Genomic DNA, 18,237 nt, shown 5'->3' with positions numbered 1-18,237 from the left:
CTCACCACCCTAATTGTATGGGAAGCAGTAATTCCACTAAGGGCTTGCACGGATATTGATGGAGCTCCTTTCACCAAACTTTCAGCTAGCTCAATTGCCCCCTGATCTTCCCCTTCCTCCTCAGAGTCACCCTCATTTCTTTCCATATTACCTTCCATGATTCCTTCCAAGACAAATAATTGTTTTCCCTTGCATTGATGTCCCCTATGCCATTTCTCATCACAGGTAAAACATAAGTTTTGACTCCTTTTCTATATATCTTCAGGGGTAAGTTTTTTGAAATGAGAAGGCTTGAAGTTCCCCAGCACTAGCCTCAGCTTCTTGTTGCTCTGATACCAATTGTGAGGCTCGCGAACTCCGATTCATCTTCCTGAGTCCATCCCTGACCATTGCTGAGATTTTTGAAGAAGCTTGAGAGGAAATTGACAGAGATTGAAGATAGATTTAAGAGAGAATTGAGAGAGGAAGAAAAGAGAGATAGTTGTAACTGGAAGAAGAAGAAAACCTGTTATTATTCATCTTCTTTTTCTTTTTACATCTTCCAATTTATACAAATTCAATTGAGAAGTTTGCTTTCGTGCACCAACAGTACTTGTGCACAACTGTAATAACAGAAAAAACAGCAAACAGCAAAAAAGACATCAAACAATGGAAAAACAGCATACAGCCACTACTTGCATTTATTTCAAGTTCTGGAACTTTGAAAGTCTTGCATAATAGTCCCCAATCTTTGCGTATCAGTCCAAACTCTTGCATATCAGTCCAATCGCTTTCCAATTTCCAACTGCAACTCTCAGGTTCCATCTTCAACTTCTAAATTCTCATCCCCTGCTGCTCTTGACCCACCTGACTGATGATCCTCAATTCCAGCTCCTGACAGACAGCTTATCAATCTCAGAATTAGCATGTTAATCTGCCATTTTCCACCCCCTCTCCTTGAGACACATTTGCTAAATATTGAAACAGAAAAAATCAGCACGCAGAACCCTGCAAACTCTAAAATAGTAAAGGGGCAGTAAAACTCACTGCAGCATCTTAGGAAGATATCAAGACAACAGCAGACCCTTTTTTTTTTTACTTGAAAGTAGACACGATCGTGAAACCCTAGTCATGGATTGACTATAGTATCCAGCGATTCGCTTCAATCGCAAACTGGATGTTGAAATTGCTCGATAGAATGGCCGAATTTGAACAGGAGAGAGAACCAAACCCTAATTCGCTGCCTCCACAACCTCGAAGCATAATTAAAAGCCATATTTGAGCTCTGATCTTCCACTGGAAATCAAGAGGAAACGTTAAAACAGAATCAAAAACTTTGGAGTTTAAATAACCGATAGAGGAGACAAATCAAAAAAAAAAAAAAACCTAAATTAGATGCTCGAAGTCGCTAATCACCAGCTCTACAAATGAAGAGAGCTGTTGATGGTGAAGGAAGGGGAAGCGGGGGAGCAGGGATGGGCATGGGATGGGCCGGTTCAGGCCCGTGACTCGGCCCATTGGGTTTAAGACCGGGTAGGGTCTCACGATCCATGGGTCGTGTCAGCCCCTGAGTTTTTTAATTTTTTTATTTTTAGTTTATAAACTATATTAACTATATATTTGTAAATATTAAATAAATTTTAAATTGTTTCTTATTTTACTTTTTATATAAAATAATATACATACATACAGACACAGGGGGACACATTGTACAAAGATAAAACATCACAAATACAAAAATATACGTGGTTCGGACTTCGATGGAAGACCTACGTGCATGAGAAATTAATAACTTTTCTTTAGTTTAAATTTAAATTACAACTATAAGAGGAAAAAAGGAAAAAATGTTAACAATTAATATTCAAAGAGTCGAATTACACCAAGTTATATTTGTCAAATTCTTCAATGTCTTATTTATTGTCCTTGTAATCGTTCTTATGCATCGATCCAGTCCTTTAAGCACACACACCTCCATGTTTGTTGTTGTAAGTTATGTTCTCCATTCGGAAAGGATTCTCCCGCCTGTTAAAAGAGCATTTTCTGTTGCGACTGTGGAAGCATGGGGAGTTAATATATCTCTAGTCACCGTAGATAGAACATGGTAGTTGTGGGGCGAGCCGGGTTGACGGTGGGCCTGGTCAAAGTGGGCCGGGCCAATTTCTCTCGTCCCGAGTTTGGAGCTGGACCCAGGTCGATTCGTGACCCGCGTATGACACGGGCCGGGTCGAACCCGGCCCACTACGGGCCGGGCGGGGTCATAACCCATGTTAAGGTGGGCTGGGTTAGCCCTGCGGGTCGACTCGGCCCGCGCCCAACACTACGGGGGAGCGTGTTTTTAGAGATGATGGTCTAGCATCAGAATGATGTGATACTGTGGAAAGAAAAATTGTTTGGGCTTTTTTAGATATTAGCCCCTTACATTGAAGGTAATTTGTATTCAACCCTTAAATCTCCATATTTTGATTGGCCTCTCAAGTTGCTATGATGTGTTGATATGAGGGGCTCATATCAACACATCATGGCTATTTGAGGGGCTAATATCAAAATATGGACCGAACCGTAGGGGCTCATATCAACATATCATAGCTGTTTGGTGGGCTAATATCAAAATATGAAAAAGTAAGGGCCTTGGACAGATTACTCATAATGTAAGGGGTTGAGATCTAAAAACCCAAAAGATGTGAAGCTATGCGCAGAAAATAAAAGCGCGTAAATATTTAAAAAGGTTCTGGAACGGGCCCAGTTAGCCGACGTTGTACACGATAAGGGGGTGTTTGTTTTGATTTTTTTTTTTTGGGATTTCAAAATGGGATTTGAAATCCATAAATGATGTGGCTTTTAGGATTTGAAATCCATAAAGGGGGTTGTGTTTGCTTCAACAATATTTTGGGATTTGGAATGCTAAAACTTGTAATATTTTGTTTGTTTCATCAATATTTTGGGATTTGGAATACTATAAATTATATATTATAATATTATATAAAATTTTAATAACATATATTATATAATATATAATATATATATATATATATATAATGAATTGGCCCCGCTAATGTTATCTTGAACAGGCTGGTCGGGCTTCAGACAAGTGGGGGAAACTATTCACTTTGCCATTAAAAGATGTGAATGTTTTCAATTAATGAACGGTCGTAATCTGTTCTTTTTTGTTTTTTCAGTTACTGATGCGAAAGTAATCTTTTTATGACAAAAGCAGACCTGTTACAGACATTCTAATACAAAAGTTAGTCAAAACTTGATCTAAAATTGTATTTTTTATTTAATGATGTTATGTTTTAGCACGATTTATACCTTCACGATGGATTCTTAGCATTTTTGTATTTAGGGCCTGTTTGTTTATACTGAAGTAACTATGAAGTAGCAGAAGTAGAGGAAGTAGAGCCTATTTTTGTTACTTCCATATTAAAAATGTTGTTTGTTTCTCCGTAAAAGCTACTTCCGCTACTTCCTTAAAAGCTGACGTGTCATCTAGCTGGCATCTCTATTTTCTTAATATTTTTCTGACCTCCAATGCTATGAAATACGGCGGAAGTGATTTTTAGGGTGGGGTCCACGGAAAAAATGATTCCCGAAATATTTTTTCTAACTCCAGATTCTTCTCCTATCTTCACACAGCTCATTCTTCCTCTCAACCTAACCGATTCTTCTCCTATATTCAACCGATTCTTCACCGACTTCCTAATTTTAGCTCCCGCGTGAAAGGGTTTCCTCAAGCTGGCGGTAATTCTAGCTCCCGCCGACTTCCCAGCAAAAAACGTCCTTCCTTCTTCATCTTCTTCCTCTTGGCTTCCCCCAAAAGGTATGTAAAGGTTAGATTTTGATCTTTTATTGTAATTAAATTACATCTTTTGCACAAAAAGAAGAGATCTTGGTGGATGTATTTTAGCAATGATTTCCCTTTCACTGATTTCCCTTTTTCTTGGTGGTCCTCTTGGCTTCCCCCAATGATTTCCCTTTTTCTCTGTTTATAATCACAAACGATTGCTAAATACAGATTTATACTCATCAATTTTAGCAATGTTTCAACAAATAGCATGCTTTTCAAGAAACTCTCACTTATGCTAATATTATAGTGAAGAAAATGTAGAATGATATTGTCAGAAAGGATAAATGGTTCACAGAACCATTCACATAAAATGAATTAGTGCCAGGCGGAGACATGGATGGGTAAAGTTGAAGTTTATTTACATTGTGAAAATACAATTATTACAACTTGAGTAGCTGTTACACCTACCTTTTAATAAAGTCAGAGATCACGCAGGATCTAAATGTGCAAAACTTAGACCTCGCAGGATCCTTGCAAAATAATACATATGAAAACAAAGAAATTATAACTAGACATAAAATACATATGTACACAAGAAACTACATTAAACCCAAAAAAGAAAAAAAATACAATGCACATGTGAAGTCTATACATTTTTGCACTGCCTCTGAAATTTTCAGCCGCAAAAAATCTCCCAGGGAGTCCTCAAGCATTGCACATGTAGAAAGCCATGCCATCCCACCAAAGACATCTTGAAACGTTATTACTTTCATGGAAAAGAATGTTCTATATCATATTTACAGGACTTGGAAACCTATGATTTCGCATAAAACTAATACATGACTCTGTTGGCTATATCACTTCAGCTGCATAACATTAATAAAAACCTAGCTAGCAGCACCCAAATTACTGGAGGGTAAGGAGTATTCTATAAAAGGGTTTTGACAAGGTTTCTACAGAGCTAAAGAAAGGTTAATGGTAATTACAACCCTTGACTACTTGACCACAAGGGAACAACCACAAGCTAATTTTTTGTTGATGTGAGAAATAAATTGGCGAATTTTTATAATAACCACGTGCGCTAATTTTTTAAATTTTATAACATTGTTTTATTTGTTTTATGTAGAATATGGAACCTTCAAAAGCTAGAGATGCTACACTAAGTTGCTTTGCTGCATATGTGGTGTGTATAGTGTGTGCTTACTTTATGTTGTTTGAGAATAAAAGAGAAGTAACTCCTAGGGAACCAACCGAGTTGAGAGATTCATTGAGAAATGCTTATATCTACCGGTTGTTCTATGGCGGCAGAACATTTACATATGACTACTTAAGAATGGATAGAGGTCCATTTTTTAACCTTGTTCGCATGTTACGAAAGTCTAGACTTCTTAAAGATACCATATATGTTTCCATCGAGGAGCAAGTTGCTATGTTTTTACACATAGTAGGGCATAATGCAAAAAATAGGGTTGTTGGTATAAACTTCGTACGTTCAGGCGAAACTATTAGTAGGTACTTCAATGCAGTCCTCGTGGCAATATTAAAACTAAGACCATTACTAATGAAGCAAGCGAGTGGTGAGGTATCCGATGAGATTCGTTGTAGATCAACTTGGTACCCTTGGTTTGAGGTAATGTGGATTATTTTTCAATCATTTATATCTATACTTCTTAAGGTAATATGTAATATAAAATGGTGGATTTATATGTTTCATTTGTTTAAATGGTCAGAACTGTATTGGTATGATTGATGGAACACACATTGCTGCGTCTGTCCCTGATAATATAGTTGCTCGATTTCATGGTCGTAAAGATGGTCCCACACAAAATGTGCTTGGAGTTGTTACACCTAATAAGCTATTTTGTTATGTCATGGCTGGATGGGAAGGGTCCGCTAATGACTTTACAGTTTTGAGGGATGCATTATCTATGCCTCCTCCAAAGGGATTGCGTTTGATAAAAGGTAATAAAATGTGAACTAAACTAATAAACTATTTTATTAGTTTAAAAGGATTTGTTAATAATTTGGTTTCATGTTAATATTGTAGATAAATATTATCTCTGCGATGCTGGATATACGACAATGCCCGGTTTTATTGCACCTTATCGTGGCGTGCGCTACCATCTTAAAGAGCAAGACGGTAGAGAACCATTGAACCATCGAGAGCTTTTTAATCTTCGTCACTCATCACTTCGATCAAAGATAGAGAGCGCATTTGGAATTTTGAAAAATCGTTTTAAAATTCTAACATGTAGGCCTGATTTTCCATTTCAAACACAGGTCAAGATTGTTATTGCATGTTGCATTCTACATAATTATATAATGATAGTTGATCCAGATGATCGTTACATAACAGAAGATGTAGTTTTTGATGAAAGAGAGAGTGAAATTGCTAATGAAGAATCTGACGTTAGCATGCTCAATTTAAGCAAAAGGGAACAGAAAGAAGCACAAGCTATTTGGTTAAAGAAAAGAGATGAAATAGCAAAGTCTATGTGGATAGAATATTGCGCTCGATATAAGGAAGGGAATGAGGTGGAAATTGGATTAGGTGATTAGTATTTGTGTTTTGTATTGTTTTAATTGATACCACCAATATATGCTAGATCATTAAGCGAACAAGTTTGTTTTTTTGTTTTTCCTATTATCAAGCTTATTGGAAACCAAATTTTGTGTATCTATGACATTTCTTTATTGATATATTCTTTTTTATGATGAGCTTCAATATATGTATGTCTAATTTTATAGTTTTACTCGTGAACTCGGAGATGTTTTTTGCAATGACAATGGTGTCTGGTTTTTGTCTTGACTTAAGAGAGAAAAGGACTTACACAAATGAATTCAGTTCCGAGTGCCAGTAACTCATATTTCAGAACTTCATAGGATATATTAGCAGAGCAAATACATCTGCCTAACCTAGCTTTTGTTGTTCAGAAACTACATATAGTTGCCCGTACCCTTGAATGTCATCGAATAGGTTGCCATCGAATATTTCTTCTTCTGCTCAAATGGAAGTTCAAAAAATTTGGATACAACAATCTTCAGTTTTTGAAGCACCTCTGGTGATATTCCATGATTGATTAGCTACAATGTTGAATTGACATTATCAAGACTTATTGATAGCTTTTAGCAATGGGTTTTGTCTTGTGTAAATCTTCATGTTGTCAGCGTACTATTTGATTTATGGAAGAGCAAGGTCGAATTTGGAAGCATAAACGCTAGGACTAATCACATATCTGTCCCCTGTACTATAGGACACATATTACCTCCTTTTTATTATCACTTTCAAAAACATAGTTATCTTTTTGTTATTTGTATCTGCCATTTGGATGTCATGCAAGTTTCAGACAGATCATTTGAAATTTGAGGTGTTACCGAGATATCCTCTATTCTCTTATAGTTACATGTGTGGAACGTACACTTATATAATACAGAAACATATAGCAAGGAGATAACTTCATTTAGGATTAGAGAGATTAGAAGTAACAAGTGGTCAAAGCCTCGCATGTACTGAGGACTATACCACACGTCTCATATACCTGGAAGAATCCCAATTCTCTACAAGCCATATCGGGCTTGCTGAGCTCGCCTTCATCAGGTTCGGAAAGCAAATGCTACGATTGCTTTCACATAAAAAACTCCAACATACTGACATTGTAACAGGCATCCATTTTCTCATTTGCATCCTTTTAAAAGCATTCCACCAGTTAAAGACAACAGCGGCTTAATATAGTCATACTATTATAAAGCAAATAGTAAGAAGAATCAAATTATTAAGGTAGGCAAAGTCTTCTCTTGCTTCCAAAAGCAAATCGGGACCTTCTCAATAGGCTTTAACTTGACTACAAAGAGTTCTATGCCAGTGTAACTAGGATGTGAGAATCATATTTATTTTTGTTGAAGTGAGAAATAAATTGGCGAATTTTTATAATAACCATATGCGCTGACTTTTTTGATTTTATAACATTGTTTTATTTGTTTTATGTAGAATATGGAACCTTCAAAAGCTAGAGATGCTACACTAAGTTGCTTTGCTGCATATGTGGCGTGTATAGTGTGTGCTTACTTTATGTTGTTTGAGAATAAAAGAGAAGTAACTCCTAGGGAACCAACCGAGTTGAGAGATTCATTGAGAAATGCTTATATCTACCGGTTGTTCTATGGCGGCAGAACATTTACATATGACTACTTAAGAATGGATAGAGGTCCATTTTTTAACCTTGTTCGCATGTTACGAAAGTCTAGACTTCTTAAAGATACCATATATGTTTCCATCGAGGAGCAAGTTGCTATGTTTTTACACATAGTAGGGCATAATGCAAAAAATAGGGTTGTTGGTATAAACTTCGTACGTTCAGGCGAAACTATTAGTAGGTACTTCAATGAAGTCCTCGTGGCAATATTAAAACTGAGACCATTACTAATGAAGCAAGCGAGTGGTGAGGTATCCGATGAGATTCGTTGTAGATCAACTTGGTACCCTTGGTTTGAGGTAAAGTGGATTATTTTTCAATCATTTATATCTATACTTCTTAAGGTAATATGTAATATAAAATGGTGGATTTATATGTTTCATTTGTTTAAATGGTCAGAACTGTATTGGTATGATTGATGGAACACACATTGCTGCGTCTGTCCCTGATAATATAGTTGCTCGATTTCATGGTCGTAAAGATGGTCCCACACAAAATGTGCTTGGAGTTGTTACACCTAATAAGCTATTTTGTTATGTCATGGCTGGATGGGAAGGGTCCGCTAATGACTTTACAGTTTTGAGGGATGCATTATCTATGCCTCCTCCAAAGGGATTGCGTTTGATAAAAGGTACTAAAATGTACTTCGTCCTTTGAGATACAACTTCAATCAAGGATTGGTGGTACTTGGTGATCTCTTCTTGTTGGAGCACTTAGAGTACTCTGCTTAAGGACCTCGAGTTCTTGGATGATACTGTCACATTGGTTACCAAAGCATTCTCTTACCCCTTGAGTTTGGCAATATATCATAAGAATACTCTCCCGGAAACTCAGCTGGTGCTGTAGAGTTTCGATCCATTGCACAAAAGCTTCTGTGTTCATTCTACCTGCAAGAGAAAAGGAAAATATTTCTTTGATAATTCTCTGAATAGATAAACTAAATAAACCCATTAAAAAAATATCAGAATGAAATGCTTCTACTATGGTATAAGCGCGATGATACCGTTGCTCTATTGGGAGAGCTTCTAGTAAGGAAAAATATTGATGTAGTGTAATATACCACATCATTTATACCACCTAGTTGCTGAAATAGGAATAATGCTGCCCCCACGCTAACAACTGCAGTTTGGAAAATTAGTCACAAATATTACCATGCCTATATAAATGACCTGAAAAACCAGAAAGAATATACGTTGTTTCCTTTTCCATTTGTTTAGTTTGTGTATGTGTCTGTGCTTTATCCATTCCTCCATCGTTTTCTTTTTCTTCAACTCGTGATGTGAGCGTTCTAACTTTTAAGCACAGCAATGCTTGAGGCATGTGGTGTGTTATAATACTTTCATTTCTATTTCTATTTCAATTTCAATGACAATCCAAACAAGAATAAAATAGAAACAACATGTATTAATTACTTCCTAGTAATATTTCCAAATATTATCCAAACAAAAAAAGTAAATGAAGAGGAAGAAGTTCTACTTCCATTACTTCTAAAAATAAATAAAACAAACAAAAAAAATACTATTTCCGCTACTTCCTACTTCATAGTTTTGGAAGTTACTTCCCTAATCTATTTCTTACTTCCAATACTTCTATTATCCAAACGGGCCCTTAGCATGTGAGTTTATCTTAAGAAATATGAGTACTTACGGGTGCTAAACCGTATCCGCATCCGAGAAAATATCCGTAACCGTATCCGTTAGGATACGAATATGGTTATTAAAATCTATAACCGATAGGATATGGTTATGAATATGATTTTGTAGTGAAATATTTGTATCCGTATCCATATCCGAAATATCCGAATACATATTAGTCATACTCTTACGATAGTTTCGATTCTTAGATTATGGATTTACAGTTAATTTTGATGATCAATGTGTCTAATCTTAAGTTTTCATTTATAATAGATATATTAACGAACTCTTTTGCATCACATAAACTATGTTTTTCTCAATAATATCTAGTTTTCTCATATCTGTATCCGTTTATATATTCGCATGTATATCCGTAATCGTATCCGATTTTAGCGGATATGGTTATAAATTTTCTTTACCGAGATATATCTGCATCTGTATCCGAGATGGGTAAGCGAATATGAATATTGTAAGCATCATATCCGAGCTGCATCCGGATGACATTTCCAATAACGCTAACTTCTAAGTTATATTTCTCGAATTTATTGTTGGACTTTGATGATTTAACCATTTAAATTGCATTCTTAAGAGCATCTCCAACAGCTTCCCCATCTTCTTGAAATACTCAAATTTGGAGAATATAGAGCTTTTTTTTGGTCCAACAGATTCCTCATCTCATTCCCCAAAATAGGGAAGGAGGAGAAAAAATAGGGAGCCTTCCCCAAATCTGCAGCATTCTCCAAATTTTTGGGGAGAGCTTTATTATTGTAATAAATGCGATTTTTCAAAATGGGGAAGCTGTTGGAGTTGGAGCAAAAATAATTTGGAGAATATGACTTTTGTTTCTCCATTTTGGAGAAATTTTTGGGGAAGCTGTTGGAGATGCTCTAATCTCTATGTAAAATTTCACATTTCCCAGGCAAAAACCTCATCTGGTATTTTTAACTCGGAGGCAAAGGGTTGGTATTTATATTTATATTTAAATTAATAAAGAAAATATTTATTATTTCCTTTGTTAATTAAATCAGGCACATAAAAAAGAGTCGAACTTCACTTATAACCCTTTTCAAACCGTTTTTTAGCACTTTTCCACTAGTGACGGTGCGTATTGCAAGATTTAATAACAGTTTCAACCCTCTTTTGCGTTTCGCACATTATTTTCCTCTCGGACAAATTTTCAAAACCAACCCTTTTCATGATTTAATTGCAAAAAACGACCCGTTTCTATTTTATTTAGAGAAACCGACCTGGTTTCAGCCTCAGCGCTGAAACCAGGTCGGTTTTTAAAAAAAAAATTTGAAACTTCACGGGAGTTGAACTCCCGTGAAGTTTAGCAGATTTTTAAACTTCGTTTAATTTCTTAAACAAACTTCACGGGAGTTGAACTCACGTGAAGTTTTACTGCCTGAACAAACTTCACGGGAGTTCAACTCTCGTGAAGTCTGTAACTCACAGGCAAATTCTATTTCAGCTTCGCACGGACAAATGGAAACCTCAGAACACCAAAGTTAAGAATTTTAGGCCCAAATAATGGAGAAGAAGGAGGCAGGGATTACTACATCCCATCATCAACCCAAATCAATACCAAGAAGCTCAACTCCTCACCCAACTTCCCTCCATCTCCAACCCCATCAGCCTCCTCGATTTGGGTCCAAATAATGGAGAACGAGCTCCTTCAGAGAGTTCTAGAAGAAGGAGGCAGGGATTACTACATCCCATCATCAACCCAAATCAATACCAACAAGCTCAACTCCTCACCCAACTCCCCTCCATCTCCAACCCCATCAGCCTCCTCGATTTTGAGCCAAACCCAGATCCTAAAATTTGATTTTTACGATTAATCTTGACTAATTGACGTTAGTTTCACAGTCTTTTGATCATGGGTATTATTTGTTGGTGAAAGCCCAGTACCAACGCACAGACATGTGAGAATAACTATTTCAGCTTCACGGGACTTGAAGTCCCGTGAAGATTTTATTAACTTCGAAACTTCACGGGACTTGAAGTCCCGTGAAGTTTAGCAGCCTAACAAAATGACTGCTAAACTTCACGGGACTTCAAGTCCCGTGAAGTTTGGGAACTTTATTTACAAAAACCGACCTGGTTTCAGCGCCAGGGCTGAAACCAGGTCGGTTTTTGCAAATAAAGTTGAAAGGGGTTGTTTTTTGGCATTAAATGTGCAAATAGGGTGGTTTTGAAAATTTGTCCTTTTCCTCTCTCTCGATCTCGATCTCGATCCCGATCCCATCGGGTCCCTCGAAACTTTGGAAACCCCTTGCGATCTGCGCTCGATCTCAAAAGAATCCATTCCACCTCCATGAAACCCTAGCGATCCCCTTTCCCGACCTTCGCGAGATCATCGGATCTCAAGCGAGTCTTCGGAAATCTCAAAGGATTTCTTCAAAATCTCCTCGGTAACAAGTTCCTCTTCCTTCTCAATTTAATCGATGTCATCTGATCCGTTGCAGGTTCTCCGTTTGCAGTCTGACGCACAATTTTTGTTTTCCTTCTGTGTTCGTTGACAATTAACCGCTCCTCAGAACTTATTATTATTATTACTTATTATTATGTTTTGAGTTTGATTGAATTTACTACTTGCATTCACGATTTGTATCAAAATTAGAATAAATTGTTTTAGTTCGGGCAATCAAACCGAAGGATAGCGCAAACATGTTGATGTTCTATTCAGTTCGCTGCCCAGCCCCTCGCTTCTTGCTCGGATTTAAGTTCAGTTGATGTTGAACGACATGACTACATGAGTTATGTCATTATACAGGTTTCTAGGTTCTTGAAACGGGTTAATTACAGACTCCCGGAACTGTTGCGGGGTTGCAATAAAGTGAATAAACCCCCTCTACTTTTTTTTATTCCACTAAATCCCCCAAACTTTAGGAGTTATTTCTCATAACCCCCAAAGAACTTTTTTATTGCACTAAATTTTACCTGAAAATTTATATTTTGATCCCCATACTAACACCATTAATCTCTAACGTGTCATCGGGTAAGCCCATGACAAAAAAGATGACCATGACAAAAAAGATGACGAAAAATTTGTTCTTAGTCCCCCAAAAAATACCCTTTTATTAAGAAGGAAAATAGGTAGTTTTTTGGGACTAAGGGATTATTTTCATCTTTTTTGGCACATGCTTGCCACATGAGATGTTGCAATCAGTGATGCTGATTTGGAGATTAAATGAGAAATTTCCATGTGAACTTTGTAGAACAAAAATGTTTAGCGGGTTATGTGCAATAGCCTCTAAAGTTCAAGGAGGTTTTAGTGTAATAAAAAAGCTGAGGGGGTTTATTGCAACTCACCAAAGTTCAGTTTTTTTTTTTTTTTTGTAATCAACCCTTTTTGAAACTACATCGTTGGGCTTACAACAACTTGAGTGATGTTGTTAGTGGCGTTACAACCGTATGTAGCACATTTCATGTTTGAGTTGATGTTGCATTTATATATTGGCAGCAAGTTGTAGCCGAAAAACTGTAAGGAGTCTTTAGGACCGTGGTTATGCATATATGTATATAGTTGACACCGGCACTTGCCATTCACGTCCATCAGATGAAATGTTTAAGCTAACCATGCGAAAAACATTGAGAAATGTACATTTCAAATGAGTGTGCAAGTATTTTTGCTATTAATAGATATTTTAATCATCCTCATCCTTTTAAGAATACTAAGCAAGTACCTAATTGTAGTTACACTTCCAATTGAGTTTGTTAGGCGCACACTGAAATCACCTTATATGAGATGACTAAATTATAAGGTAATTCAAAATGAATGGCTAGGATTTTATAGATAAAACTGCACGATTAATTCTTTTAAATGGATGGTTAAGATTTGATAGGGAATGCCAGGTGAACATGATGTTGATCCATGTCATCACAACTATCCGGGAAGTTTTCACTATATAGCGGAGATATATTATAATTATATATGGAGATGCTAATAGACTAGAAAAGCTTGAGCCTTTGCTTGATACAAAGCTTGTCCAAGCTTGTTCAATAGCCTAAAAGAACCAAACTTTAAATCTTTGAGATAAATGAACAAGCTTGAATATAGTCACTCTTTGTTGTTCATGTTTAAGCTTAGCTCAGTAATAGCCAGTATAGGCTAGAGGTGGCTCGGGTTTAACCCTGGCTTTCTTGTTAAGACTTTATAACTGAGATTGAAATTCGTTCTCAGGCTCCAATCAATTTAATTGGGTTTGTAATTGATTCAAACTCTAATGGTTAAATTTAATAACAAGTCTAGTACAATAATTAGTTTCTGGTTAAAAAGAACAGCATTATATTTCAAGCTATGGTATGTTTTGGTCTTATGGAGTTAGCATTTCAGGTGCAACCCAACCCGATTAGTTCTACTATGGAAAATAGTTAAGGAAACTACAAATAAATTTTTCGCGTTAAATCAAAATAATGAACTTGAAAATTCACCTATTTATACATAGTTAATACTTTGTAAGATTATTTGTAGGTTTGCAAGTTGGATCGATACTCGGCTTGATAAGTAGACTCATTCAGCTCGTGCTTGAATAAAATACAAAGTTTCACTAAAAAAATGAACAAGCTTGAGCAAAACTAGACTCGATTTGCCTCATGTTCAAGCTTGACGCATTACTGGCTCGTAAAGGGTTGGCTTCGAGATTGTCCAAAAGGTAAATGAGTTGGATTTGGGTTTGAATTAGTTTGTTTAAGTTAGCTTCATATTAATTTTAGTTTCAATCTGGTCAGACCAACTCATTCTGGATAAATTCATGCTGGATAAAAACCTATACCTAACAGATAGAAATACCTTGTCAATTTTCTACTATATTTCTCATTTTAAAGTTCTATGTGGTTCTTTTGCTATTGACATCACTGGAGATTTATAAACTATATGCACATCGAATATGAAATTTTAGTAACATGTATATACCTGTCAATAAAATGAGAGGTTGCTATTCTTGAGGCTAAAATTTGTCCTTATTGTTAAGTTGCAAGAAAAACAAATATATGTTTGGTTACAGATCCCAAGACTGCTGCGAGTGTCATTATTTCCTTAAGTTTTAATTTTTCAGTTGTAAAAGATTCAATGCTTTTTATTATTTCTACACCTTTGTAATCATATTTGTACGATTTGACTGGAACGCATGTGGGGCTAGAGAAGCTCAAGTCTCAGCTCAAGCTTGTTGAGAGCTTGCTCGGGCTCGTTTGATTACCTAAATGAACCAAGCTTGAAAAAAAATTTAAGCTCATGAAAATAATTGAACGAACATGAACATCCTAAAATTGAGCTTGTTCAGCTTGTTTAGCTCAAACAGCCAGCCAGCCAGCCAGCCTTGTAATAAGATTCTATGCTTAGCAGCAACAACGAAAAGTTTCCAGCGGACATTGAATTGAAACAGCATAGCAACCATCACTAAGTTATACATTACAGATCAGCGCGTCAGCTTCTTGAAAAAGTTATTAATTTTGATTTATTTCTCCATTGTTTAGACATATTTATTTATCTGCTTATTTGTTTATTTCTCATAACTGATTAATGGGTCTGCGCTATGCAGATGTGAGTTGAATTAATGAGCAATGCAGGGGTCACGGGGAGCTCTTCTGCAAGGAAGAGCTACTGCATTAGAGAAGAAAGGAAGTTGCTGTAGAAAACATCTGACATACAAAATTTCTCTGTCTCTTGTTTTATTTTTGTGGGCATTCATCTTTCTTCTGAACTTCTTGACCAGCCATGCCCATGACTTCAAAGGTACTCTCTTTCACGGGCATTAGTTTTTCTGATTTAATTTAAGCCTATTGGTTTTACATTAAAAAAAACAAAACAAAACAAAACAAAATGGCAGCTGAAGTTATCAGCTCAACCTCCCTTTCTCTGTTTCCCTATCCTTTCCTTTCCAGTGCAAATCCATAACAGATGGTAATACGTCGAATAGATTACTGAAGTTAGAGTTCTTGATATCTTTCTACTGGACTATTTCCTTTTCATTGTTGGATAATCTCCATTATCTAAGTATCTGAGAGAATAGATTCTAGAATGCTTCTCTTTATCGCTTTCACTGTGTAATTATGTTTCTATTCATGCTGCAGCACATACTTGCAAATTGTGCGAGCAGCAGAAGGTACGGTTATTTGATTAGGATTCTTGTTTTTGTTTTCTTTGCTAATTGACACTGGGCTGTTAATTTTCATATCACACTTTTTTTTTGTTTGACATAGATAACTCGGTTATATTTAAATGTCTTCTATCCAATTTTTAATGGTTAATCTTTTTTGGTGATTTTACTTAATTCATGGTAAGTTTTTATTGCATACAGTTTTCAGTCGAAAACTTGGATATGCACTAAAGTGATAGTGTGTCGAGAAGATTGCAGAAGATGGATAAGAAAAGTAGATTTTAGGTGTTGATAGTGTATTTAGTTGTTTTTATTTTTGTCTTATTTTCTCCTTTCGTCCCTTCTTTCTGCTTTTTGTTATGGTTATCCTGACACATTTTGTTCATGATGTGCACAGATGAAACTGAAGCTGGGGGTGGTGAATCTTGCCATGAAACTCAACCAAATCCAATTAACTCATCTGACTCTAGAGAGACTTCCACACTATCCTGCATGATTCCTGATCACACTGTTCAGAATACTATTCCAGAAGGGAAGATTTTTGGCCATAGTACTGCAATGTTTGCTTCAGAAAATGGTAAAGGAAGTTCATTGACTTTTGTAAAGGCTGAAGCAGCTAAAGAAATATTTGATTCAAGTTCCATTCAGGAAAGCGAAACTCCTATGAAGAGTGAAAAGTTATCTCGTGTTGCTCCTCGGGGTCTTGATGAGTTTAAAAGCAAAACAATTGCTGTTATAGAAAAGCCTCTATCCAGCCAAACAAGTACTGTTGTTCATCGATTGTAAGAAAGGTGCTAAGGTTCTAGATTCAAACAAGGAGGCTAAGGGTGCTTCTGGCATCTTAGATAAAGACGAGGACAAGTATCTTCGCAATCCATGCTCAGTAGAGGATAAGTATGTCATTGTAGAACTTTCAGAGGAAACTTTAGTGGATACAATTGAGATTGGGAACTTCGAACACTACTCTTCCAACTTAAAAGATTTTGAACTATACAGCAGTTTAATTTATCCAACAAATAGTTGGGTTAAACTTGGGAATTTCACGGCTCAAAATGTGAAGCATGCACAAAGGTTCTCTCTTTCTGAGCCTAAGTGGGCAAGATACCTGAAACTGAATATGGTGAGTCATTATGGTTCAGAATTCTATTGTACATTGAGTGTCGTTGAGGTATATGGAGTGGATGCTGTCGAAAGGATGCTTGAGGATCTAATCTCAGTTGAGACCAAACGGTCAGAAACAATAGAACAAAGCAACGGGAGGAAGCTGCTACAAGAACCTAGTAATGGAGATGATATCTATCAGGATTCTTTTACGGAGGTCAATAACGAACTTCCACATGAAAGCTCAAAGTCAAAAAAGGAGATTCAAAAGACTATCGTGTCTGATCCGGTTTTAGAGATCAGATCACCACAGGTTGGAAGAATGCCTGGGGACGCTGTTCTGAAGATACTGCTGCAGAAGGTGCAGTCTCTTGACTTGAATTTCTCTGTTTTGGAGAGGTACCTGGAGGAACTGAATAACAGATATGCACATATCTTGAGTGATTTTGATACTGATATGTCTAATAAGGATATAGTCTTGGAAAATATCAGATTAGAAATAAAGAATCTTCAGGACAACAAGAACATCTTTGTAAGAAAAATCTCTGTTCTATTAGATTATGCTTCTTTTCTCTTCAGTATTTGGCTATCCTTGTAGGCAATATCTCATCTTTTTCACTTCTTTGCTTAATTTAGGTTAAAGAAATTGAAGAACTCCACTCGTGGAAATCCTTATTTTCCTTACAGTTGGAGCAATTGACCAAAGACAATATAATGATCAGGTTTCGTTTCTTTCTGCTCTTTCTTGTTCAAGCGTGACTTGTGTTCCTTTTATCAGATAGATTTCAGAATTTACGGGCTTTATAACTGTGAAGAGAATAAACTTTCCATCGTCGATAAAACCCTGGACTCTGGAGTACCTTGAAGAATTTTACTACTAAAACCTTCTGTTGTAATCATGTATTTATTGGCCATGTCAACTTGGTGCTTCAAGTTTTGGTAGATGATAAGCTTTTGGCAATATCTGTAGTTTTATTCAAGCATGTACTTTCTACAGTGCACTTGATTATAATTATATGGATGTCAGTACCAGCTCTTGGTGAAACATATCCTCGGTGCTCTACTTAGTAAACGAGTGCATCTTCTCTGTTTCGGGAACTTAGCGATCCTCATGGGAGTTTGAGGATAGATGATTCTCATAGTAGCTTGAGAATAGAAACGGTGAATGGAAAACGACGAAAATCAGGAAATAACAAAACTGGCAAACAAAACTGGCAAACTGGCTCTGGTTGGTTGACTGATGAACAATATTAGTCGACCGATAAACGTGCACACTACAGGGTCAGAAACAAGCGCTCTAGTCAGTCGACCGATCTCACCTATCGGTCGATTGATGGAGACCTATCGGTCGACCGATGGGAAGCATCGGTCGACTGATAAGCGGGTTACTGGGCTGAATTTGGATTCCTACCCTGTTTCGATTTTAGGGTTTGTATATAGCTAAA

General features: G+C 36.5%; 4 protein-coding genes across 4 annotated transcripts in view; all 4 read left to right on the top strand.

Moving 5' to 3' along the window:
• LOC109841313 (protein ALP1-like) lies at positions 3,557-6,478 on the top strand. Its single transcript, XM_020410242.1, has 4 exons — positions 3,557-3,806; positions 4,890-5,393; positions 5,494-5,725; positions 5,811-6,478. Exons 2-4 carry the CDS (start codon positions 4,893-4,895, stop codon positions 6,320-6,322), a joined length of 1,245 nt encoding a protein of 414 aa, XP_020265831.1. The 5' UTR covers positions 3,557-3,806; positions 4,890-4,892; the 3' UTR covers positions 6,323-6,478.
• LOC109842610 lies at positions 6,550-9,557 on the top strand. The gene is made up of 4 exons (XM_020411464.1): positions 6,550-6,620; positions 6,741-6,825; positions 7,752-8,255; positions 8,356-9,557. The coding sequence occupies exons 1-4, from the start codon at positions 6,550-6,552 to the stop codon at positions 8,611-8,613; spliced, it is 918 nt and encodes a 305-aa protein (XP_020267053.1). The 3' UTR covers positions 8,614-9,557.
• LOC109842609 lies at positions 11,778-16,477 on the top strand. The gene is made up of 3 exons (XM_020411463.1): positions 11,778-12,004; positions 15,134-15,327; positions 16,089-16,477. Exons 2-3 carry the CDS (start codon positions 15,156-15,158, stop codon positions 16,475-16,477), a joined length of 561 nt encoding a protein of 186 aa, XP_020267052.1. The 5' UTR covers positions 11,778-12,004; positions 15,134-15,155.
• Positions 16,479-18,237, top strand: part of LOC109842607 (uncharacterized protein slp1-like) — a gene marked incomplete at its 5' end in the record, with an annotated part of 20,219 nt that continues 18,460 nt past the window's right edge. The window contains 2 exons of the mRNA XM_020411462.1: positions 16,479-17,324; positions 17,429-17,514. Of these exons, the coding sequence (XP_020267051.1) occupies positions 16,479-17,324; positions 17,429-17,514 (932 nt within the window). The remainder of the gene's footprint in view (positions 17,325-17,428; positions 17,515-18,237) is intronic.

Source organism: Asparagus officinalis, chromosome 5 (assembly GCF_001876935.1).
Source record: "Asparagus officinalis chromosome 5, Aspof.V1, whole genome shotgun sequence".
NCBI classification, from domain to species: domain Eukaryota; kingdom Viridiplantae; phylum Streptophyta; class Magnoliopsida; order Asparagales; family Asparagaceae; genus Asparagus; species Asparagus officinalis.
Note: the sequence above shows the minus strand (reverse complement) of the source record. Positions and strands in the feature narration are given on the sequence as shown.

Bases quoted from the DNA above. Each gene is read 5' to 3' on its own strand.
- LOC109841313 (XM_020410242.1), top strand. From the start codon at position 4,893: ATGGAACCTTCAAAAGCTAGAGATGCTACACTAAGTTGCTTTGCTGCA. The intron at 5,394-5,493 runs GTAATGTGGATT...TTAAATGGTCAG, and splicing joins CTTGGTACCCTTGGTTTGAG to AACTGTATTGGTATGATTGA. The intron at 5,726-5,810 runs GTAATAAAATGT...TTAATATTGTAG, and splicing joins GGGATTGCGTTTGATAAAAG to ATAAATATTATCTCTGCGAT.
- LOC109842610 (XM_020411464.1), top strand. From the start codon at position 6,550: ATGGTGTCTGGTTTTTGTCTTGACTTAAGAGAGAAAAGGACTTACACA. The intron at 6,826-7,751 runs GTGATATTCCAT...TGTTTTATGTAG, and splicing joins CAGTTTTTGAAGCACCTCTG to AATATGGAACCTTCAAAAGC. The intron at 8,256-8,355 runs GTAAAGTGGATT...TTAAATGGTCAG, and splicing joins CTTGGTACCCTTGGTTTGAG to AACTGTATTGGTATGATTGA.
- LOC109842609 (XM_020411463.1), top strand. From the start codon at position 15,156: ATGCAGGGGTCACGGGGAGCTCTTCTGCAAGGAAGAGCTACTGCATTA. The intron at 15,328-16,088 runs GTACTCTCTTTC...TGATGTGCACAG, and splicing joins CCATGCCCATGACTTCAAAG to ATGAAACTGAAGCTGGGGGT.